Raw genomic sequence first — 26,779 nt, forward strand, 5'->3', positions numbered from 1 at the left:
GGCTGGAGGGCACAAAAAAACACAGCTCAACTGTGCATTTTTAATGCCCACTTCAACCACAAGTTCTAAATGAGCCTTTAGTGGAGAGCATGCTGGGGGCACCCAGAACAACGGGAATGTCCCCACCTTGTCTAGAATCAGACATGTTGCAGCCACAGAGCGGCAAGAATTGTACAGGCACAAGGTCAGAAACAAGGCCTAAAAGTACAGGGTCGAGTGTCTGAAGGTGACCAAAGCCACTGTAGGCTGGCAACTAGAATCAAACATCAAAGTTTCACATGGCTCTTTGCAGAAGGAGCAGCAGCACTGAGATGCTTCCTCAATGTTGTTTGGTGGGAAAGCATATACAGAATGTGCACGCAACACTCTATCCAGCAGAATGATGTCAGCTTTTTTTTTCTACAATGTTTACACTCACCATAGTAAAGTCCAGACCTGGAAAGTGGTTCTTTTCCAATATTTTTATTCAGCAAATTTTAACAAGTACAAAATGAACATTTATCATCTTAGTGTCAAGTAGATGTACAGGTATTACAGGTCGGTTACATCCTACATTGCCTTGTATTTTTGTGAGGTTAAATATATCCCTGTCCCCACTTTAGATTCATTCAGCGAGGATAGATCTGAACCGGATATTACCTATGAATGAAACTCGAGATATAAAACTAAAAGAAGGAGCCCCCTCTAAATGGTGCACAAGTGTGCTTCAACATGTCACTCTGAGAACTGTGAGGAGAGGCCCTTCTCTCTCTGTCACTTCCTCTAGGTGTGACCAACTAGAATAGCTTCTAGGTGGATCCAGAGGCCCTGGATAGTCCGTGAGCCCCTGAAGGCCAGCTCCAATTGATAGTAGAGAGAGAGAGAGAGAGAAAGAAAAGGGTAGAAAGAAAAGTAGAGGATAGTGGGGGGGGGGGGGGGGGGCAACCCCTAACCTGGAGAGAAGAGCCTCTGAGCCACTCCCATCTCACTATGTGGTCGAGAGGTAATTGATCCAAGGGTACCATATTTTATTGAACAAAGCTACATTGTCGTTTAAGACCGCCGAAAGGCATTCATTCACCATTATCCATGAAAGTTTTGATTTTAGCAGGTGAAAGGGATCATTGGGGATTTCCAAGATTTTGCGATCGCTATTCTTGCTGTAACAAATATGAAAGCAATGAGTCGCTTCGTGTACCTCGATGTCCCCTCCACTGGGCATCCCAACAATGCCTGCAGGGGTGACTTAGTAAGGTTTGCTTGAATATATGAAGTTATATGTGCGTATACAAAACCTTTGCACTTTTGGTCATGTCCGCCATGTGTGAAACATGGTGCCATCTATATTACAACCCCTGAAGCACTGCGGGGAAGCCCCCGGGACAAAGTTAGCAACCCTCGCTGGGACCATATACCACCTCATCAAGACTTTGTAGTTTGCCTCTATCAGCGAGGTATTGATAAATGATTTAGACGCAAATTGCGACATTTTGCACCATTCTTCAGCTTCTAAATTGATTTCTATATCTTACTCCCATTTGTGCATGTAAAACTATTTTTGAAAAGTCGAAGTTAAGATACTATAAACCTGCGAGATGTGACCAGTGTGCTTGTCAAGGCTCCTGCAGAAATTTTCCATAGAAGTGGATGTAGTTAGATCCGAGATGCGGTTTAATGTTGCTAGATAATGGGCTATCTGAGTGTAGTGTTAAAATTCTGAATTTGGGAGATGGTACTTTTCCTGGAGAACCTGTTTTGACAGAGCACCTCTATGATCACACAAGTCTGCTATACGGAGCAGTCCCTTATTAGTCCACCACAAAAATTCTTGGGGATGAAGACCTGGGGTGAATGAAGGATTATTAAGCAGAGAGGCTAGTGGGGTATGTGGGGACTTAAAGTTGTATGAAGTTATCAATCTGTCCCATAGATTTAAAGAGAAGGATAGGGTCGGGGACAAGATTGTCAGTCTATCGCTCCCTTTCATCCACATTAAATGTCTTATCTCTCTATTAGGGTACAAGGAGGATTCTATTGTCATCCAAAGTGGTTTTGGCCGCCGTGTGTGAAATCAAATTAGTTGGGACAATTGCGCTGCATGATAGTACTTAAGCAGATCTGGTACCCCCAGGCCCCCCTCGGTTTAGGTGTATATAATGTTCGTCTATTCACCCTAGGTCTTTTGTTTCCCCATATAAATTCCACCATTTTTTTCTTAAACTTCCCCAGATCAGATCGCACAATTGCTATGGGGAGAGTCCTGAACAAATACATACAATACATAATAATATATACAATATATATCTTTGGCAAAATAGTCATTTTAACAGAGTACAGCCGACCGAACCAGGATGGAGGCTTGTTTGACCATCTCTCCAGATCCTCTACTAGTTTTTTAAACAAGGGTGGGTAGTTTCGTTTGTATAGTGTAGAGAAGGATGGCGTTAAAAGACTCCCAAATATGGGAGGTGCCTCGTTCTGCCATTTAAATGAGTAAGAGCTTCGTAAACCTTGAATTATATGTGCTGGTAAGGATATATTAAGTGCTTGGAATTTTGAATGATTCACTTGCAGGCCTGTGATTGATGTGAAATGTTTTAATATTATGTGTAGAGTGGGTAGAGAGGTGACTGGGGAAGAAAGAAGTAACAAATCATCCACGAATAACGCGCATTTATGTTCGCGATCTCCGCATTGAACTCCCTGTACCTCTGGGTGACCTTGTATTTTGATGGCTAGTGGTTCCCATGCCATAATGAACAATATGGGGGATAATGGGCATGCCTGTCTAGTCCCTCTGCGTTTATCTATATTTTTTGAACGATAGCCCTTGACTACTAAATGTGCTGTCATACCTGGAAAGTGGTTCATAGTTAACTTAACCAGTACCAGTCTGGAAAGTGCCCACACAGAGCCCTGTGCCCAAAGGTCACTTCCAGGATTATCCCACAATGTCCAGTGCAGTAAGGTCTAGATGTGGTATAGTCCAAATGCCAGGCCAAGGATAATCGTACCAAAAAGCTGCATTTGGTGGGAAACACCAGCAGCAATATGCAGAAGAGTGTTCATTGAAGAATAATGGTTGATAGAAGATAAGTTAGTCTTTAAAACAGCAGAGCTGAAAAAAAGTCTATCCTCCTAGGACACTAACAAATAACTGGAGATACATCTAGTAGGAGGGTTATACCCTAGGATAGGCTACAGTTTTTATTTGCCAGTGTGCAATCATTCTGTAACCAGCAGTAAACCCAAGGGTTTAAGACTTTCTATGCCACACAGTGGACAAGAAAGCAAACAAGTTTACTAAAATAAACAGATACAATACACATCTTAAAAGCACTTTATCTTCTGTAAAAGAAGAACAATATTGGAGAAAAAAAACAGAACTCACAAGTGTTCATTGACTCCGTGTCACCCATGCGAGGACCCCATAAATATTGTTTTATTATAGTATGGGTTTAGACTCTCTAAAATTGCATTGAGGTTATATGGACAGTTTAGATGAAGATCTTTTTCTGCAATGTTTGGTGAAAACATGCCCAGGATGTCTTAGAATGGCCCATTGCTTCTACAGCTATGGAACCACACAATTATTTCAAATCAATTCCCCAAAATCGATGTGCCCTTTGTAAAGCTGAACGTTTATTTGCCATGTAAAATGTAAAGCTTCTCCTCACCCTTCCTCTGACATGCCCAAGATCTGGAGGAAAAACCCAGATATGGTCTTGAACTGATAGACATAAACGGCAATGAGGACCACCATTGAATAGGAAACCACAGTAATCCAGAAATACTTCAGGATTCTCCGCCACCATTCATAATGAATCTAAAAAATTAAGCAAAAAATTAACTGCAAAAGCTTAAACGTGGTTTTGTCAACAAGATGCACTTAGGGTCAATCTTAAAAAACATGTTGGACCCTTATAATGGCAATTTAAGGAAGAACAGTAGGGTGAAAAAAAAAAAAAAAAAAAAAAAAAAAAAAAAAAAAAAACTTAGTCCACTCAGACATCATATTTTAGTTGCTTTTTACATAACCTCATATCAAAAAAGAGAGAGTGAGTGGGACTTCATAACCCAGGCTGACAGATGTTTTTTTAGACATAAATGGCACACTTATTACTCAGTCTACAATAAAATTATAGGATATTTGCTCTTCCTTAAAGGAATACTGTAAAATAAAAAATATAGGGCTGCAGGGTTGCAACCATTCAGACAGAAATGCCACTCTTTACAGTGGGAATTTAGGCAAGGGTTAAAATAAAGAATATTACTCAGCCTTCTGCCAATCTATCCATCTATGATATATGTACTGCAAGGTTTCAAGAAATCCCTTATACCACGCATGAGCAGTCCTAAACTCATCTGGCTCTTCTCATTGAAAGCCAAACAAATTTTAGGACACATTCACACCAGCTGCACACTAAAATGCTCTGTTTTAGCATTGTGACAGGTGATGAGAGGAGGGGTGGTGCACTATTCAAATGTATAGCACTGATTCCTTTTATTTTCCTTTTTTTTTTTTTTTTTTTACTTTATTGAGTGCGCCCATTTACACTTCATTCATAGGGGTTGATTTACTAAAGGCAAATAGACTGTGCACTTTGCAAAGTGCAGTTGCACTCTGCAGGTGCAATTGCTACAAAGGTTAGTAAATGAGGTAAAGTTTCACTTGACAAAGAATACCCAACCACTTGCAAGGAAAAAAAAAAAAAAAACTGAATTTTTGCTTGCACAAGTTTGGATGATGGAGCTCTGGAGCAATTGCTCTTGCCTATTTGCCTTTAGTAAATCAAACCCATAGTCTCTGCACAGCAGCACGTTGCCATGTGTTCCAGTAACCTGCAGTGCCATCTGATGCACTGTGGAAAAATGCAGCATGTAATTTTTCAGCACCATCCAGTTATTTCCTATGTACCCTTGTGGTGGATATGAATGTAACAAGCAATTCTGTGAAACAGCAAAGTACACGCAAAAACAGATGAAAACAAATATATAGACTGTAAATTCTTTGTGATAATTGTACAGTCTCTTCTCTAAGGAATCCCTCTATGCCCTGGCTACTAAAAACGTACTATATTGCTTGGCTCACCTTGTACAAGGACACACAGAAGAGAAACAGCACAATGTAGAGGATCTTGTACACCACAACCTTTCCGCTGAAACTGATGACGAAAAACATGGCACCACAGAAATAAATCCAGTACTTCACCAATGCACCCCGCACCAACAAGCCAATCATCTCCACAAAGGCATTTGGGGGTTCTTCAGTCTCTGAAAGTAGAAGAGAAAAAAATGAATATTAGGTTCAATTCACAAACCTTTAATACAGGCATAAGAATCTTAACTTTATCCATTTTTATGCATTTTTCAAAACTCATTGGATACAGCTGAAAAGAACAGTCACTTTTTCAACAAAGGAATCTGTATTCTTGTGTGTTAGCTTTGTGAAATGACATTCACCTAGAACATACCGAATGCTTAGATAAAAATGCATGTGATGCATATGGCCGCTGGTAAAATGCTCCTGCAGAGACTGAGGAAAGTAGAATGGGTCTAGTATCTCTTCCATCTCGCAAAGTTAAATGGTGGAGAGGTGGAAATCCAGCACCCATATCAAAACACAATATGCAAATTCTCCAATAAAGTGCTTAAAGTCAGTACAGATTGCAGCAAATTACTACTTAGAGTCCAAACTCAGTTGTTAACCCCATTTGACAGCATTCCCACCTCTGTCCATAACTAAGGGGTATTACCCTTACTGATGAATTCTATATCATGTCAGATGAATGTAAAATTAATTAAGAGGAGAATGAGACCTTCTTATGATGGAGGCATCATGTACCTCCATCATAAGACAGACTAGGGTGCTAGAGTGTCAAGGTGTTGCAAAACACTAGTATGGAGCAAATGTAAAGTGTTTCTAAAGTCAATTTTTTTTTTCCATCTTAATGCATTCCCTCCATTAGGGTAAAAAAACACCCCATTACCTGTTCTCCCCACCTCCATCCCTAAACACTTACCTGGCTCCTGTCACCATTCCAGCGATGTCTCCGCTGCAGCACTGCTTCATTCCCTTACTGCTTTCACAGGAGACTTTGAGAGCAGCAGGAGCCATAGTAAAACTCCTGTAAAGAGGATGAAGTGTGTGGCTTACATTCGCCTTCCTTTCCCTTTGGGCGTACACAGCCCAGCACAGAAGCCTGCACACAGGAGTGCCCCCTTAAGGCCAGTAACGGGGCACCTGGAAGAGGAAGAAGCAGATCAGCAGGAGACTTCCAGGAGAGGAGGTAAGGGAACTTTCTGTGCAATATTTTTGCAAAGAAAATAAAAAAATATCCTTTACTTTCACTTTAATATTTGTTTAGTTTAATTGGACAAAACTATAGAGTTTAAGGGTTTCACAATATTGTGACGTTAGAGTTGATGTGGATACAAACTCAATAAACCTCATATAATCTTTATGATGATAGTTCATTTTAATTCTTTTAAAACTACAGCTTTTGCTAAAATGATACCTGGCAATCTTACCATGAAGGACATTGTCAAGCATTTGCTGTCTTTCCTGCATTACCTTGTCGCATGCACTTGTAGTGGAGACTTCTGCTCCCCGCTGATTGGAAAGCTCTAGCTTTCCTCAGCAGGTGATGTGCTGGATCTCTGCAAAAGAGACCACAACTTCCTCACAAACAGTATAAGCTCTTATTTGCAACAGGTTGGCAGAAGACAGCCTTTTTTTCCCAGGCTGTGGGCGATTTCTAAAGAAAATTATTTTACACGCCTTATGTTTTTTTGACCATGGAATGTATTTAGCTGATTAAAACAGAGAGATCAATTGGGCTATATATCCGGTTAGTGTAAGTTATTTAAAATCAGATTTTGAAATTCTACTAAAACTAATGTTTATAAACTCCTTCCAAATAAATAGGTTGTTTACGCAACATGCAGTGAAGGCGCAGGCGGGGGGAACCACGTGGACTCTTTCACCGACCCCGATCTTCAGATCTATGGCTAAAGCAACACAGTTCCAGGGCTTTATCTCCAGAACTTACTCTATGGTCCTAACTGCCTGCCTCGGGGGATTCCCGCAGACGGCACTAAATAAATGGAAGAGGGATTGTGGTACATTTGTGGATGAGCAATGGGAGGAGGCACTACAGGCAGTACAATATTGCTCGGTAAATGTGGCCCAGCGGCTATCTCAATTATATATTGTGCACAGAGTACACTACACGCCTGACAGACTGTTTAGGATGGGGGTGCGACAGGACTCAGACTGCCCCAGGTGCGCGAGAGATCACAGGGATTTGATCCACCTGCTGTGGAGATGCCTTAAACTACACCTATTCTGAACAGGGGTGCTGGACACTATTAACAGAGTGTTTCAGATTACCATACCCTCAGACCCGAAACTGTGTCTACTTGGGATCCTAGACGACGTTTCCATGGGGAACAATAGTGGACAGGCCGTGGCCAGGGCCCTGTTCCAGGCACGGAAGATGATTCTTTGGCATTGGAAGGCGACCGAGGATTGGAAGGCGACCGAGCCTCCAACACTGGGGGAGTGGATTGCCCAAATGGGGGACACTATTAGGATGGAAAAGTACATTTTTCAACATAGAGGGCGACCGGAAAAATTTGAGAAACTCTGGGCACTTTGGTTGGATACTCCTGGCCTTTCACCGGTTGATCTGGTCATGGACAGAATGCTGAGATAAGAGCAAGGGAAGTGAAATTTGAGTTGGGGGGGGGGGGGCATTAACTGTTAGACACCCACTGTAAGTGATTCTGTATGGGAGAATCAAGGTGCAGCTAGGATATACAGTGCCAATGTATGAGGAGGATGGGACGATGTGGCATGTGAAGTGGGGGAAGTGGTGAAATAAATGTTAAAAAGTTTATATGCTGTGACAAAAATTTATGCTTGAGATGTAAGCTGCAAGTTGTACTTATATGTTTTGTTGTTATTTAATAAACTTTCTCTGATATAAAAAAAAAAAAAATAGGTTGTTTACTTACCACTTTCCTCTACTAAAACCTCTTTTAGAGATTCTTGATCTCCTTCAATTTCCCGCTCTTTCAAGTTCTGCCGCAACAGTACCCAGAATATAAGTGCATAGAAGATCTGGAAGAAAATGATTCACTACTAACCCATTGCTATTTTACCTCTTAGGCAAAACAAGAAAAGTCATATTAGTGGTAAAGAAAGTTGTTAGCCTTACCTTCAGTCCAAGGTGCCCGCATGGCATTGAATATAGTTTCAGATCAAAGTCAATGAGGACAGCTGTGGGGATGCCAGGGAACAGCTCTTCTTGGGTAATGTTGAGTCCAACAAAAAAATTCTGAATGACCAAAATGTTGGCGTAGGAAGCCAAGAAAGGAGCACTTAGCATGGCGTAGCGGCGACGGTCCCGCATCATCCAAATAACACATGACCATATTAATAGTACAAATGTTAACCAGCTGTTATGCGTTATGCTCCAAATCTGGAAAAATAGACAGAATAAAACAACTTGGGCTAAAAATTGAAGCAAAACATGAGTAAACGTTCAAAACACAAAAAATTTATTAATTTTAATATTTATACAGGCATACCCCACTTTTAAGTACACAATGGGGTTTACTAAAGCTAGAAAGTGCAAAATCAGGCTCACTTCCGCATAGAATCCAAGGAGTTCTAAATCCCAGTTTGTTCAATTAAGCTTTGGTAATGAAAACTGGAAGCTCATTGATTTCTATGCAAAAGTGAGCCTGATTTTGCACTTTCCAACTTTAGTAAATAAAGCCCGTTGTGTACTTAAAAGTGGGGTGTGTCTGTACATTGCACATGACTGTTTTCCAAGCATTTAAAACAATTACAAAGACAAAAATCTTAAATAAAATCGCAGTAGGAATACCTAGTAACTTTTGTCTGCATGCTGTTGTTTAATGTAATGTTTGGTAAAATATTTACCACAAGTTTTGACCCTCCGTAAGCCCTGAAGCCTGCCTTATACTTTGTGCTTTGTGGACAACACTAGTTACGGTTACAAATCAAGGCAGATGTTGGAGCATGCTTTCTGAATTTCAGTACAGGTAAACTCAAAGCTGGCATGTACAGCAAAAAATTGCCAAATGACCTGACCAGTTGTGTATGTTTACCTTTTTATTTATCTCTTAGATAATTAATCTTTAGTTCAATCTTATTTTATTAAGAAAGGAGAGTATATCATACAGGAAAGTATATCATACAGTAACACATAGATAGAAACAGACATTACAATTTTGATAATAACGTCACATTGTATAGAAAATGTGTTAGCTTCAACGGAATTAATTTAGTATATAAGCCTGTGTAGCCATTTCATCTATTATGACATATTGAGGGTCGGTGAGCACCACTATCCACTCAACGAGCAGTGTCCACCTATTGTAAACATGCTAGGGCTTTTGTTATTGTGCTAAATGCAATTTATCGTAGGGGGAAAACTATGTGGGTCACAGAGTTTCTGTCTGGTGAGGGGGAACTATGGTGAAAACAGAGGGGTCAATGCAGTAAGGCAAGTAAATATTGAGAAGGATCAGATAATTAATCTTGTTAATGAATCATGGACCGCTAATACCTACATAAATCACAGTTTCTTACCATCATTACAATCAGTGCACTGACATAGCTCTGCTGCATGATAAATTGACCCAGCACAGCAATTCCGCCAGGTTTTTTCTCGGTTGTAGTGGGCTCCTCTGTTTCTATGTTTTCTAAACAGTAATTAAAGGAAAAAATTAAATATACATATATATATATATTGTTGTGAATTCATGAAGAAATACATTTAATATTCGCTGGCCGAGATGAGGGATTTCAGTATTTTATTGAACTGTGACCTCTTGGAGACCTTTAAAGCAAAGTACAAGATCTCGCAGGTTTTTTTTTCCAAATGTTGAAAGGATTAGTTCTTGTTAAACTTTTACAAAACCTGTGTTTAAAAAAGAAACTCGCTGAAACAATGGTATCTTCTGTCACCAAATAAAAAGCTGTTTACTTATTTTGTTGGTTAGAGTGAGAAGGCCAAACTTGCATAAGTATTTATCACATGGAAATAACCCTTAACTAGAGAACCCCATTGTACGTAAGTAAAAGACTATTTGGACAATATACAACCGTGCAAATAGCTGACGCCTCATCCAAAAACATATTGAAGGACACAGCTAACCCATTTAATCATTTATTGGAAGCTCAGAGTTCATCCCAAAACATGCTGTAAGATTCATCTACCAGTATCATCTATATTTTTCTAAGCCATTCAATTTATACATAGGTCACAACTGAGATTATAAATTTAGTATCTAATGATCTAAAGAACTTTGTCATAAAGAATTATATATGAAAGTGTGATTATAAGTAGAAGTGTTTTAGCAACAAATTAGTATTATGAAAAACATATAATCATGATTATAATTGTATAAGAATTTAACCTATGTTTAGATAAACAAATATTGATTGGATACCCAAATTATACATGGATCCATATAGATAATAATTGTATGTGATATTGTTTGTGATATATCTAACCTGTGTCCTTTCTAAACGGACTAAAGATTAACAGATATACATTGATATACATATATATCAACAATTTATGCAAGTGATTATTGAAATTTATGTTAAAGAGTATTCTACATTATGCCATAATTCTTGAACACTCGAATATATTCGTTAGAACATATAAATAACGAACACATATTACAGAATTAGAAAAATATTCACTTAAAGAAATAAAACACCCAACATAGGTGAGACACCTGGTGGTGGAAGGTGCTATTACCTTAAAATCACGAGACTCCCGGGAAAGCTAACCATTAAGTCTGTCGGCCAATGAGGGGGGAACACATACCCTCTGGGCAGAACTTAGTATAATTTTATAATCCTTTTGTTGAAGAGGATATTTAAGAAACTAGAAAGATGAGAAGGGAAAGAAAAAGGGGAAGCTCGGAGGAGAGCTGGGGGGAGAGAGTCAGGGGGAAGCTTAGGGACCCCCCCTGAGAAGGGACACTGGAAGACATGCATGAATACACATTTTACATTCATGAAGATCCCTGCTCCTTGGAATGTTGAAGCCACGGCAGCCATCTTAAAATTCCTGGTAACTAATACTCCATACTAATAGCCATATTGGAAATGGGTAAATATATGTTTATCATCTATTTTATGTTCTCTTAAATATTGATGTTTTTGAATATTCTATTATTGAAATACTTCTCCCGAATCAATAACCGCCTTTTAGATTTTTCTCTAAATTAAATTTTTCATACATTTCTTTTTGCATAGATGCCAATTTTATTGACAAACAAATGTCTAATTTATTTCACATTGTTAACCACTTACTTACCTGCAGTATAGTAACGGTTGGATGTGTGAAATACAGACATTCTGTTTAATTGTCAATTATCAATAGGTTATTGATTCTACCGAGAAATGATAATGGTGATAATTGTGTCCAAGGTACTACTACGCCCAGTCTGAGGGTGTTTCTATTAATTGTCAAAATGATCAAGTAATGTAATCTGTATTTTAATATTTCATGTAAATATTTGTTTTCTGTCAACCAATAAATGTAGCTATTTTGTATGATCACTCGTCTCCGTGAATAAGTTTCACATATATAGACTGTGTCATATAGACTGATTCTGTATCTTAAAAATATCTTCGTTAAAAATTACTTAATAAATATTGTGCGGGAAAATGTCCTTAAAAGCACAACAATATATATATACACACACACCCAAAGAGTGAGGGAAAGACACAGAATGATCAAGATCGGGTACAATGCCCTAAAACCCACTCTGCTGGCTGGACCAAGTCCTTAAATACACACACACACACACACACACACACACACACACACACACACACACACGTAAGGAGAACATGTGAACACACTTTGTACTTTCATCTGGAGATTTTTTTTCCGACTTCATACAGCACATATGTGGAAAACTAAAATAACAAGGGCATACATGTTTATAGACAAATCTGAGCCAGATCAAGCCTGTGCCTCTAACATCTAACTATCTATCATCCAAATTTTATGGGCATTTTATCGCTTGTATGCATCTACCAGTTCATGGCCCTTTGAAAGACCCAAGATCAGCAGCGAGTGGTTTTATAGGGTTTTGTACTTTTTTGGAGTCCATTGAGGAAGGAACACTAAAGTCTTATACCTTGGATTATATGACTGCCTTACAGGAGAACTGGACACTGGCAAACACCAAAAACAATAGGCCAGGTTAGGATAGCACTATTACCAGCATTCATGATCCTAAATGAAGAGAGAGGTGGGACCTGCGTCCTTCAATTGACTCCAAGAAAAATGACTTTTTCAGCGAGAACAAAAATCCTATTTCGTTTCTCATCCATTTAGGGACACAGGAAATATTAAACCTTCTGTATTTTTATAAGTAGTCCAGCTGAAGGAGGTGGGGGGTGTTGGTGGGGGCAACACAGAAAACAAATGCTAAATAGGCCATAGAAAAGAAGCTAAAACTGAGGACTGCCTGATAATCACAGAGCCATCTAACAGGACCTTATACCCAAAGATGCCATCAGATGAGGCAGCATTGTTCACCTTGTTAGAACAGAAATGATCAGAATACCACATGGTAGACCACATGGTTAATATAAGTAACAGTTGCTTGATGCTAAAAAGCCCAAAAAACACTCACAAATCTAGTAGGATGGCACTTAGAAATGAAAGGGTGTAACCTGATTCTTGAGACCATAAGCTTAGATGACGGTCTGACTGTGCCACCTAGAGATGGTGGAAGGAGAAGCTGGCGCACCCCTTACAGGGTCCACCTTGTAGAGATGATGGGTACAGGCAGGAGCGGTACAAGGCAAGGGCTGAAAGGGCAGTACAATGTGCTGGAGGGAGGGGGGGGGGCACAGGTGAAGTGCTGGCAGTATGCTTCACAGTACACACTAGCTGGCACCGCTAATAGCTATACTGTAGTCATCTGTACCTGACCTGTTACTGTAACGATGCGTCGAGTGTGCTCCTGCATACGGCACAAGCCTAGACAGACCGCAACCAGCCCTTCTCTGTCAGTGCTTCTCTCCCCCTATGAAGGCGCTTCGTAATCACATCAGGACGGCATGCCGTCACTCACGGTCAGAGGTGAGATAGCAGGCGCGTAGAGAGCTGCACCACTGCTGAAAATCTCTTCTGATAATACTAGATGCCCTCAATGACCTGACTTCTCCTAGACAGTTATCACTTTCAGAAGACAGTCAGCAATGGCAGCCCTTGTATTTGTCCCAGCAGTGTAAATTCAGTTTTAAAAAACATCCCATGTAGGATGTAATGACACCCTATTGCTGCAAATGACTGAACTTTAACTCCTCTCGTGACATTTTCAGCACTCAAATTATTTGGGGGTAAATTAAAGGCTCATAAAGATTTCATACTGACCAGACTCCTCATCGGGGTCCTCTACATCTTCAGTATATATGGGCACTGAGAAGTCTGTGTGTGCTTGTTGTAATTCACATTTTAACAGAGGTAACTCTTGCCACCCATTAGGCATTAGATAACCAGGCTGTAGTTGGGAGGAAAAAAACATAAGTCACAAAAACCAATCACCTTACACAAGGTTAAAGCAAACAACAGTAAAATGATGTTGAACTTGTTGACTGTGAATTACTATCTTTTGATTGTAATGCCTCAGTTGGTTAAATAGGAAATTTTTGTATTAGTTAAACGCCTATTCATAAAATGATATTCATCAATTGATTAGCAACAAACATTATCAAAAGCACAAAGGCAGACCAACCAGTTATCTACAACACCACCATCCCTGCAGGACAATACTTATTTGTATAGTTTTGCAGCAATGACAATCAGACAGAGTCACTTACTTGTATCAATTCAGCATTGGTGGTCCACAACATTCCATCCATATGGTGGTCATTGTTGGTGGGCTTTTCTTTCTTGCTTGCAGGTTCCTCCTGGAAACAGCAAGTGCTGAAAATTAAACTGGATTCTCTGTGCTGCATGTGATCTTCTCGTCCTACCTGTTTATCTCCTATATCTAAAGCGAACTATAGACATGATGATCAATGTCCAAATTGTCAATGATTCTGACTACCAGTAGCTTCAGATTATGAAAGACACATTTAGGCACTGAAAAATCAAGCATTTTAAATGCTTACTTGCAGTATTATTGTTTTCCATTAATTTTGAAATTCCCTTACAATGTGCCTTTGAATTTGCTAGCACATATATGACTAGTAGATTCCAAAGCATGGCCCCCATCGTTCGTTACACATTCTCTCCTCTTCCAGGAGTGTCCCACCTTTACAGGTAAACAACATGCCTAAAATATGTTAAATGCACATAAAAACTTATAGGATTTTTTTTTTAAAACTGAATAGTCTAGCAGTAGTGTCTCCTTAAAGCATTTGAGCTACTGTCATTGCATTCTTTAAAAACCCTATTGATAACAGCTCTTGATCTACTACTAAGTTATACAGCTTGCCACCATCCAAATCACTTCTAACCTACCACTGGCAGTTGGGTCCACTGCTGCAGCAGCATGACCAACGTATAGTACAAAATAAGTAGCATAAATGGGTTTGTGAAAATGGGCCAGTGCAGACCCTGGTGAAGATGTATGACCCATGATTCTGTATGATTAGTCCTGATAATGGCCGTCATCCCGAAAAGCCTAAGGAGGTAGAATATACAACAAATTACTTCCTGGTAAACACCTGTCAAAAAAGGAAATCTCATTAAAACCACTGAAAAAATTAAATCGGGTCCTCACCTAGCAAACAAATCCTGAGGTGGGATGATTTCTTGAAAGTAAGGAAGCTGATACAGATAGACAGCTGTCAGGTGACCAGCACTGAAGATGGCAGCCATGACACAGAGGCTGCTAAAGGTCACTAGGCTAATACTGCGATTACAAGCCCACCATGAACATAAAAACATGAAGATAGAGAAATACAGGGCAGATGTCACAGAAGGCAGAATGATTCCTGAAAAAGATAAAACACAATGATCATGGAATTTACAGAAAAACAGCAACTTAAAAAACAAATACACTATTAAAAGGGACATTTTTAAAGCTGAACTCCAGGCAAACAGCTAAATACAGGGATTAAATACATAAACATGTTCCTTGGTAACATTGCATTAGTGAATACAGAGCTGCAATAACTGGAGTCTTTCATATCTGCCTGAAGTTCAGCTTTAGGCTGAGACAGGTGGTCACTGGGTTGCACAACATTATAAAGATTTAACAAAAGAAATAAAAGTGTACGAGTTGCTCACAAGATCTCGGTTTTATTATTATCCTACACATCAATACATAAAATCTAAATGGGGAAATGGAGACTTTTTCGTACCCCGGTATCCAAATACAAAATGATCTTGGGTTGAAAGCAGATGGCTAAGATGAGGTACCAGGTCTATCCATCATTCCCACTCTATGTGTTTTAGAAAATGGCAGACAAATATCCATCAGGCAGAATTCTAAAACAATTGAATGGTAAATAGAAAAATACTTCTCCAGAGAACAGGTCCATCACCTAAGGACACTAGCAAAAAAACAAAACAAACTGGAGTTTCATGTAGTGGACAAGGTTATGAGTGCACACTGGGGGTGCCCCTACCAATTTTATTTGCTAGTGTCCCATCAACTGACGGTATCCTGCATCTAAGCCAAGGTCTATGAATACAAGTCCTGTACTGTGTGATTAAAGCTCAACTCCAACTCTTTTCACTAGAGCTGAATGGAATGATTAGTCCCAGCATAGGATCATACCTCTGCACCATATCGCTCTGTTTGCAGATCTCCTGATATTCCAGGTTTTAGTTGTGGCTATGTAACATGTGACAGTCTGTATAGTCTAATGTAGACAGAATGCTTTCCATAACCGCTTCCTGCTCTCTCTCTAGTCTAAAACACAACCCCCTGTAGTCTCAGTTTGTGCAAATGATGTAACTTCCTTCATAGCTCTGATGGAAGGTGGGATGGAATACATCCTAATTGGCATTCAGTCACGCCCAGCCACACATACAGGAAGAGTCCAAACCTCCCAAGTCCCGCCTCACAGAGAACAGCTTTGTTCAAAATCAAAAATAGTACACGCCTTCATACACAGCCTGTTCTGAAAGCTAGCTGTGTTGATGCTGGGAATTGTACAAAAAGGGCCAGGAATTATTAGTTCCAAATAGAAAACTATCCCAGAGTCCATCTTTAACCAGTGTCCTCTTATTTTGTACAAACTCTTTGAAAGAAAAATAATGGTGCATAGATATTTAGACCTGTAGCAGGAAATTAAATCTGGGATAGACAACATATTGTTTCGGTGGGTTCAATGCAATATGGTATCCATTATTCAGAATGTAATTTTATCAAGACCACTAAATATACCCTCAAAAGAAGTTTTATATACTCACCAGACAAGCCCAAGAGAATGGTGACCACAACTTTTCCAGCTGTGGTAAAGAGGGCCTCAAACAACAACTTCATTGCAGCAACTAAGGATGTGATCTTCTCAATCAGCTTTGCCCGAGTGTCATTGACATCCTTATCAAGGGTTTCATCATCTGTTGAGAAATCCGTCTCATTGTCACTCTCTTCTGTCTCACTCTCTGTTTCAGATTCCTGTTGCAAAAAAATTAATAAATCAAAAACATAGACTAATCTCACATATTCTACTAAGGTAACAGGGTAATAGAAGTGTGTCAATGCATGAGTATAGCTGGACCAATGTCAAGTATGTGCCTACAGTTCACATGATGGAGTATGACTACTTTGCCACACTGACTACAACAGTCTTTGTTGCATTTTAGTGCACCACTAAGGAGGCATGAGCAACATTTTTAAGATGGAATCACTGGTGGCTTTAAGTATCTAACACACGTGACCCCATATAGTAGTCTCTAACTCTAGCAAGACAGCTTCTAAAAGGGCAGCGGCCCTTCTCATGGCAACTGATAAGCATTTAGAAACTACTTGGTCTCCATTCCACAGCAGTCTGGCAAGAAACTACAGTCTGTTTTTTGCCATAGCAATAAGAACGCGGGTGAACACACACACAGAAGATGACCCACAATTCTCTTATGTTCAACTGCTGAGCACTAGTTATTCATTATACACAATTTATTTTACAAAACCACAGGTACAGTATCTCACAAAAGTGAGTACACCCCTCACATTTTTGTAACTAGTTTATTATATCATTTCATGTGACAACACTGAACAAATGACACTTTGCTACAATGTAAAATAGTGAGTGTACAGCTTGTATAACAGTGTAAATTTGTTGTCCCCTCAAAATAACTCAACACACAGCTAATAATGTCTAAACTGCTGGCAACAAAAGTGAGTACACCCCTAAGTGGAAGTGTCCAAATTGGGCCCAAAGTGTCAATATTTTATGGGGCCACCATTATTTTCCAGCACTGCCTTAACCCTCTTGGGCAGGGGTCAAGTCCTGGGGAAAAAGTGTGGAAACTCCCACCCAAAATCCACTCCTCCACCAAAAAATAAAATAAAAAATGATACGCTCATATGCATATATATATATTTCACAGAAAATACAGTGACTGCAAATATGACATGCTACAAGAGATGACCAGACTGCGAATGCGACTACAGGAGATGACCAGACTGCGAATGCGACTACAGGAGATGACCAGACTGCGAATGCGACATACTACAGGAGATGACCAGACTGCGAATGCGACTACAGGAGATGACCAGACTGCGAATGCGACATACTACAAGAGATGACCAGACTGCGAATGCGACTACAGGAGATGACCAGACTGCGAATGCGACATACTACAGGAGATGGCCAGACTGCGAATGCGACATACTACAGGAGATGACCAGACTGCGAATGCGACATACTACAGGAGATGACCAGACTGCGACATACTACAGGAGATGACCAGACTGTGAATGTGACATACTACAGGAGATGACCAGACTGAATGCGACATACTACAGGAGATGACCAGACTGCGATTGCGACTACAGGAAATGACCAGACTGCGAATGCGACATAGTAAAGGAGATGACCAGACTGCGAATGCGACATAGTACAGGAGATGACCAGACTGCGAATGCGACATAGTACAGGAGATGACCAGACTGCGAATGCGACTACAGGAGATGACCAGACTGCGACTGCGACTACAGGAGATGACCGGACTGTGAATGCGACATACTACAGAAGGTGACCAAGTAGCCAGTTTTAAAATTTAAACCTGTCCTCAGCCCCTTTTATAGCACCCTTCTTCACATTCCTGTCTTCACCCCCTTTATAGAACCCCCTTCACATTCCTTTGCTCACCCACTTTATGGCACCCCCTTTACATTCCTGCCCTCACCCCCTTTGTAGAACCCCCCCTTCACATTCCTGCCCTGCCTCCCTTTTATATCACCCCTCCTCATTTCTTTCCGTTTCTGATACTTTCCCCCTCCATCCTTTATAACAGTGCCCTCTTCCCTGTCTTACCTTACACAGGACACAGCAGATGACATTGGAGGCACAGAGCTGACATCGGAAGTGCAGCAAAGGGATGGACAGAGGGCGGGACCTGCCCCAGTTAACTGATTGGTTAATAAAACCGCTCTGCATTCTATCAACCAATCAGTTAACTGGGCCAGCCCCTGCCCTCCGTGCATCGCTGTGCTGCTCTTCCGATGTCAGCTCTGTGAAGACAACACAGCTAGCAGGCAGCGGCAGAAAGCAAATCTTAAATGGCGTGACCGCACCGGGGCCGCACAGATCATTGACTGACTTGGCCCGCGGTCCACCATTTAGTTGATGCCTGTGCTAGAGCCTCGGGTGGCTCTAGTCCTGCAAAGGGAACGGTGTTCCTGCTGTGAAAAAAGTGCAGGGACTGCGTTCCCATGCGTTCCAGCAGGACTCGAGCCCTGCTCTTGGGTATGGAGTTCACCAGAGCTTCACAGGTTGCCACTGGAGTCCTCTTCCACTCCTCCATGACGACATCACAGAGCTGGTGGATGTTAGAGACATTGCGCTCCTCCACCTTCCATTTGAGGATGCCCCACAGATGCTCAATAGGGTTTAGGTCTGGAGACATGCTTGACCAGTCCATCACCTTTACCCTCAGCTTCTTTAGCAAGGCAGTGGTCATCTTGGAGGTGTGTTTGGGGTCATTATGTGGGAATACTGCCCTGCGGCCCAGTCTCTGAAGGGAGGGTATCATGCTCTGCTTCAGTATGTCACAGTAGATGTTGGCATTCATGGTTCCCTTAATGAACTGTAGATCCCCAGTGCCGGCAGCACTCATGAAGCCCTAGACCATGACACTCCCACCACCATGCTTGACTGTAGGCAAGACACACTTGTCTTTGTACTCCTCACCTGGTTTCCGCCACCCATGCTTGACACCATCTGAGCCAAATAAGTTTATCTTGGTCTCAGCGGACCACAGGACTTGGTTCCAGTAATCCATGTCCTTTTTCTGCTTGTCTTCAGCAAACTGTTTGCAGGTTTTCTTGTGTATTATCTTTAGAAGAGGCTTCCTTCTGGGACAACAGCCATGCAGACAAATTTGATGCAGTATGCGGCATATGGTCTGAGCACTGACAGGCTGACCCCCCCCCCCCCCCCTTCAACCTCTGCAGCAATGCTGGCAGCACTCATACATCCATTTTCCAAAGACAACCTCTGTGTATGATGCTGAGCACATGCGCTCAACTTCTTTGGTCGACCATGGCGTGGCCTGTTCTGAGTGGAACCTGTCCTGTTAAACCACTGTATGGTCTTGGCCACCGTGCTGCAGCTCAGTTTCAGGGTCTTGGCAATCTTTCTATAGCGTAGGCCCTCTTTATGTAGAGCAACAATTCTTTTTTTCAGATCCTCAGAGAGTTATTTGCCATGAGATGTCATGCTGAACTTCCAGTGACCAGTATAAGAGAGTGCGAGTGATATCAAATTTAACACACCTGCTCCTCATTTACACCTGAGACCTTGTAACACTAACGAGTCACATGACACCGGGGAGGGAAAATGGCTAATTGGGCTAAATTTGGACATTTTCCTTTAGGGGTGTACTCACTTTTGCTGCCCGTGGTTTAGAAATTAATGACTGTGTGTTGGGTTATTTTGAGGGGACAGCAAATTGTAGCAAAGTGTCATTTCTTCAGTGTTGTCACATGAAATGATATAATAAAATAGTTACAAAAATGTGAGGGGTGTACTCACTTTTGTGAGATACTGTATATAATAATTTAGGAGTACGTTTTATTCCCGAGATGAGTCTATATGGGAAGCCTGTTCTTTTCTGCTTTTACAAGGTCTGAGAATTACCATAACAGTTCTACTTTCTGATGGCTATAAATTAGGATAAGATACTGAGTGGAGTGGAGATGAAGCAAAAGCAACTGAAGACAGTTGCAGTCAGAGTCTGGCAAAGCATCAGAAAGGAGGAAACCCAGTTTTTGGTAATGTCCATGGGTTCCAGACTTCAGGCAGTCATTGCCAGTTAAGAATTCTCAACAAAATATTAAAAAATTAACATTTTATTTATGATTACATTCATTTGTCCAATTACATTTAAGCCCCTGAAATGGGGGGACCGTGTATAAAAATGGTTGCAGTTCCTAAAATTTGTACTTCATATTTATTTTCAACCCCTTGAATTAAAGCTGAGTCCACCCAAAAGTGGAACTTCCGGTTTAAGCACTCCACGCCTCCTTACATGCCACATTTGGTATGTAATTTTTTTTTGGGGGGGGGGGGGGGGGGTGAGAGGATACCTGGTTATGACAGGTACTGCCTGTCTCACTTCCTCCTTCCTTTGCTTGGCTGCCTAGGAGACTTCTCCTCTCCCCTAGGCGGCCCCTCCCACTCTGCAATCTTCTGGCACACGCCAGGTCCCAGAAGATTGCTTGGCCACTAGAACGCAGCACGACTCGCACATGCACTGTGTGAAGCCACAAGCTATTACAGCTGGGTGTCCACAGTAGTAATGACGGCACCGCTGAGAGGAGGGGGAGAGGAGCGAGGCTTTGGGTGGCCACATAGCTGGACCGTGGGACAGGTGAGTGTCTGTTTATTAAAAGTCAGCAGCTACACTTTTTGTAGCTGCTGACTTTTAATAAACTTATAAAACAGTGGAACTCTGCTTTAAAGACAAAAGTCTGCACTTCAAATTCATTTGGATTGTTTTATTTTAACCACTTCAGCCCGGAAGGATTTACCCCTTTCCTAACCAGAGCACTTTTTGTGATACTGCACTGCGTCGCTTTAACTGACAGTTGCACGGTCATGCGACAGTGCACCAAAACAAAATTGATGTCCTTTTTTTTTTTCACACAAATAGAGCTTTCTTTTGGTTGTATTTGATCACCTCTGCAGTTTTTATTTTTTGCACCATAAACAAAAAAAAGAGCGACAATTTTGGAAAAAAAATCAATATTTTTTACTTTTTATTATAATAAATATCCCCCAAAAAAATATAAAAAAAAACTAAATTTCTTTCTCAGTTTAGGCCGAATTTTTTTTATCAATAAGCATATATTGATTGGTTTGCACAAAAGTTATAGCGTCTACAAAATAGGGGATAGATTTACAGCATTTTTATCATAAATTTTTTTTATCAGTAATGGTGGTGATCTGTGATTTTTATTGTGACTGTGACATTATGGCGGACATATCAGACACTTTTGACACTATTTTGGGACCATTGTCACTTATACAGCAATCAGTGCTATAAAAATGCACTGATTACTGTATAAAGGACACTGGCAGGGAAGGGGTTAAACGCTAGGGGGCGATCAAGGGGTTAGGTGTGTCCTAGGGAGTGATTCTAACTGGGGGTGGGGTTTGTTTCACTAGAACATGACAGAGATCACTGCTCCCGATGACAGGGAGCAGTAGATCTCTGTCATGTTGCTAGGCAGAACAGGGAAATGTCTTGTTTACATAGGCCTCTCCCCATTCTTCCACTCCGTGACACGATCACGCGCGCCCACGATGCCGCAATTTAGAGGGGACGTACCTGTACGCCCATTTTCCCAGCCGTGCCATTGTGCCGATGTACATCATTGTGCATTGGTCAGAAAGTGGTTAATTTTATTCTTGTGGCATACAGAGCCAAGAGGATGAAAATTGTGCTGAATTTTGGGCTGAATTCGGACCTGAATCAGACCAAAAGATGCACAGGGCTCCTGTGCAAATTCGCACCTGAGCTGCATTGGAGATATGTGAACCGGCTCCCTAGAGAGATTCCGCAACCATTTCACAATAGTGTGAACCCAGCCTTAAGTGTAGATATTTATGAATCACTTTGTTTTTCCTTTTACATCCAAAAAGGAATACAAATCATCCCAGCATTAAACTGTTCCTAAATACATGTGGAAAAGAAAAAATTTAATAGCCGTTTTCCTATGAGAAGTGCTGTCTTATGGAAAACTAAGGGTGCAGGGGTAGATCTATAATAGAAATGTAATCATAAAACTTTACTGAATATATATTTTTATATTATAAAGATTTTCCTTTGAGCTTTGTTTGCACATTGGTGTTATGTTATTTAAAGCATTTATTGTTATTGTATATACTTTGCCCATACAGAGCAAACAGATTACATTTAATACTTTAAATATTGAATACTGTACAGAACTTTTTACCTCTTCCTCCTCTTCCTCTTCACTGCTGACACAAACGTTAAGTTTGGGAGCTCCCGATCGCACCAGCTTCTTACAGGTTCTTCGGATGAAGTAACCTGAGAAAAACATCCCAATGTCTGAGGCAAGAAGGCGAACTATATTCCAAGGGTCAACATTTGTGAGTCTGGAACAGTAAACATGAACAAATGTGCTAATTATTATTGTTTTATGAACAGAGTAACCCTACACTGATGATATATTGAAACTGTGGCAAGCCCCTTAGTAATCTGTACTGGCTGGTTTTAGAGCGTAGGATTGCAATACTGGGGAAGATTGTTGGGATTGAGCAATTTTGGCAAGTAGGTGGCAGGTTTTCTCCCCCTCCTGAAAAAATGCCAATTTAGTGAAAAAAAAATTAAAAAAAATTTTTTAAAAAAGTTTACGCTCCCCAGCGGAGGATTGTAGCTGGTCCACAGAACCTTGAGCTGACATCCAAGCCTCCATTGCAAAGTCAGACGGGTTGGTGATGCACGCTAATTCAAGTTGATGCACCTGGTCTTTCACCCTATTGGTGAGATCTGAAGAGGCTTTTTTGGCAGCATTAAGATCTGCTATAAAGACCCCTCTAATATAAGCTTTGAATGTTTCCCGTTTCTGCAATACATCCTGAATCTGATAATGGGCGTGGTTGAGGAAAAAGGAATGAATAAGCTGTTCTATACAATTATGAGAGGGAAACAGCTGTAGTTAAAATACATTGAGCTTCCAGGGGGCACAAGGTAGATTGGTCAGAGGCTGGGCTGTCAGTCATACTACTAAGGGAGTATACGGTATACATAACAAAATTCTTATTAGGTAGCCATGGGCTTTTTGTGGAACTTATATATATATATATATACACACATATACATACATACATACATACACACACACACACACACACACACACACACACACCAGATACTACATTCTATTAAAACAATCTTTTATTTGTATCAATTAAAACATCACAATAAAACTAATGTCTGTTTGGAGGTTTCACAAAATGTTTAAATCCAAGACAATCCACACGTAAATGCGACACGTTTCGACGATCTTCTTCACTAGTACATGTGGATCAAATCGATTTGGTGGATCCCACAGTTGATCTTTAAAAACAAGACAGACAATGCAGCACAACTGGTGATTTTTTTTTCCAAAGGGGCTTATCTTGATAAAAAGGTAACTAAAGGCCACAGTTTTTCAATTATGGAGCAGTCTCAAAGATAGCAGTCAACACCAGATCTGGTAGCTAAAATCTTCTCCATGGTGTTAGAGCTACATGAGCAGTCATATATTTCTATATGTCGCCCCTAATTAGAAATCCTTTTTAGCTCAAAGATAGCAGCAAGGACTCCCAGTCTGTGTCCGTTATAGAAAATCAAGTAAACGGATAATATGGTCATAGACGCTCCCACCAGATCCACCAGCATAATGCCCATACTACTAAAAGGAGAATGATCCAAAATCCCACATGGGAGGTACTGAATCATGAATGCCAAGATGGTCATATGGGAAGGTACCAATATAAAGGTCTATACTAGAGAGAGACCTGTGTTTTAGAGAAGCAGAAAAATTGCTTATCATGAGAGAATTTGTGTCCCCATACGTCTATCCAACCCACTTCCGAAAGGAATCACTCAAGGTCTGTTCCCCTTCCTCCAGAAGGTGAGAGTATATGGATATCAATCCATGAGGGGATCTAGGTAGTAATTAAAGTCCCCCAAAATCAATAACGGGACATCAGGTTTATCAACCAGGTATATCAACAATGATTAGAAAAAAGGGGGTAGGTGCGCTATGGACCCTAAATGTGAAATAAAATTGAATTACTATATGTGAACAACCTAAAAAACAGAATTAGAACCCTAATGTTAAGAAAAAGGGGCTGCCACTACCATATAAATTCACCCAGAAGGTGAAAAGACGTGAATATGTGCCAGAGGTGGTAGTAACGGCGCTCACCTACTATTAATTACACCTACTGCAGGCTCACCTGCTATTAATTTACATTTTGTTTTTTAAAAAATCTGTGTGAATATGTGAAAAAAGTAATATATAAAAGGTGTAACTGAAAAGTGCCTACGTGACAATATCTCTCAAAAAATGTCTCGCATAAAATGATATACAAAAATGAAAAGAAACCAATATTGTATGAGAAAAATCAAGTGGATATTCTACATATATAAATCCCTAGCCATATGCATAGAAAAAAAATTGTGAAAAGACCTACTTCACATATAAACGTTAAATTCACTTATTGCGATTTATCAAAAGTGCAAAAATGCTTTGGTGTTAAACATGCAAAAAAGTGCCTTATTAACAATGATGACAATAACTACTGCAAAAAAGTGCTGCGTGCTACTTAACCACTTGCCGACCGCCGCACGACGATATACGTCGGCAGAATGGCACGGGCAGGCATATGGGCGTATATATAAGTCCCTGCCTGCCCGCGGGTGGGGGGCCCGATCGGGCCCCCCCCCGGTGCCTGCGGCGGTCGGCATTCCTTCGAGAGCGATCCGGGATGAGGGGGCGGCCATTCATTCATGGCCACCCCCTCGCGATCGCTCTCGACGAATGGAAATCCTCCGTGACATCACTTCCTCTCCTGTAATGTAAACACAGGAGAGGAAGTGATGTATTCTCTCCGTGTCGGTATTTTTCGTTCCGGCACCGAGGAGAGAGGTTCGGTGAGTTGCACCAACACACCACACATACAGTAGAACATGCCAGGCACACTCACACCCCCCCTTTACCCCCCGATCACCCCCCCAATTACCCCTGCCCCCCCAGTCACAGTGACACCAATTGCTTTTTTTTTTTTTTTTTTTTTTTTTTGCATTGGTGTCATTTGTGACTGTAATAACTGTTAGGGCAGTTAGGGTTAGCCCCCTTTAGTTCTAAGGTACCCCCCTAACCCCCCCAATAAAGGTTTAACCCCGTGATCACCCCCCGTTGCCAGTGTCACTAAGGCTGGGTTCACATTGCAGCGGTTTATGAGAACGGATGTGATTCGCACCGCACTGCAGTGCAAATCACATCCGATCTCTGTGCGATTCGAGTTCAGCCATACAGATAGTATGGCTGAATTCGTGTCGCACCCGCCGCACCCGCCGCAAACTCGCACGGGACCCTTTTTTTGGTCCGCAGCAGAATCGGATCGCATGGGTGTTCACACCATGCGATCCGAGTTTGCAGCTCGCACTGCGATATGCGAACTGATCTGGGGGTGTCATTAACATTTCACTGACACTCCCAGCAGTTCGCATAGGGCAGTGTGAACTGCCGCCGGGAGGCATGTGATGCGGGAACCCGCCGCGCATTCGTGGCGTTCCCACATCGCTCCAGTGTGAACCCAGCCTAATAAGCGATCGTTTTTCTGATCACTGTATTAGTGTCACAGGTGACGCTAGTTAGGCAGGTAGGTATTTAGGTTCGCCGCAGCTTTTTATAGCGCCAGGGACCCCCATATACTACCGCATAAAACCCCCTGATTGCCCCCTAGTTAACCCTTTCACCAGTGATCACCATATAACTGTTACAGGTGACGCTGGTTGGTTAGTTATTTTTTTTATAGTTTCAGGGCACCCGCCATTTATTACCTAGTCTCACTAGTGTACCCCTAAATTTAGGGGTGTCTACTTTCCAAAATGGGGTCATTTGGGGGGGGGGTTTGTGCCATCTTGGCATTTTATGGCCTTCAAAACTGTAACGCCCTTAGAAAGCCTGAAGGCGGTGCTTGGTTTTCGGGGCCCCGTACGCGGCTAGGCTCCCAAAAAGTCCCACATATGTGGTATCCCCGTACTCAGGAGAAGCAGCAGAATTTATTTTGGGGTGTCATTTCACATATGCCCATGGCATGCGTGAGCAATATATGCTTTAGTGACAACTTTGTGAAAAAAAAAAAAAAGTTTGTAATTTTCCCGCAACTTGTGGCAAAATATAAAATATTCCATGGACTCAACATGCCTCTCAGCAAATAGCTTGGGGTGTCTACTTTCTAAAATGGGGTCATTTGTGGGGGTTTTGTGCCATCTTGGCATTTTATGGCCTTCAAAACTGTAATAGGTAGTGAGGAGTGAAGTCAAATATTTACGCCCTTAGAAAACCTGAAGGCGGTTCT

General features: G+C 41.2%; 1 protein-coding gene across 1 annotated transcript in view; it reads right to left on the reverse strand.

The window, feature by feature from the left end:
* LOC143934811 (piezo-type mechanosensitive ion channel component 2-like) overlaps positions 1–26,779 on the reverse strand; it is a 112,577-nt gene that overhangs the window by 73,260 nt on the left and 12,538 nt on the right. The window contains exons 4-14 of the mRNA XM_077458433.1: positions 22,636–22,798; positions 16,422–16,629; positions 14,782–14,995; positions 14,520–14,682; positions 13,874–13,963; positions 13,428–13,554; positions 9,605–9,717; positions 8,202–8,465; positions 7,999–8,104; positions 5,072–5,253; positions 3,657–3,805 (exon numbers count right to left, since the gene is read on the reverse strand). Coding sequence (XP_077314559.1) covers positions 3,657–3,805; positions 5,072–5,253; positions 7,999–8,104; positions 8,202–8,465; positions 9,605–9,717; positions 13,428–13,554; positions 13,874–13,963; positions 14,520–14,682; positions 14,782–14,995; positions 16,422–16,629; positions 22,636–22,798 — 1,779 coding nt within the window. The remainder of the gene's footprint in view (positions 1–3,656; positions 3,806–5,071; positions 5,254–7,998; positions 8,105–8,201; positions 8,466–9,604; positions 9,718–13,427; positions 13,555–13,873; positions 13,964–14,519; positions 14,683–14,781; positions 14,996–16,421; positions 16,630–22,635; positions 22,799–26,779) is intronic.

Source organism: Lithobates pipiens, unplaced genomic scaffold (assembly GCF_037356315.1).
Source record: "Lithobates pipiens isolate NorthernLeopardFrog02 unplaced genomic scaffold, aLitPip1_a1.2 Scaffold_28, whole genome shotgun sequence".
Lineage (NCBI taxonomy): Eukaryota > Metazoa > Chordata > Amphibia > Anura > Ranidae > Lithobates > Lithobates pipiens.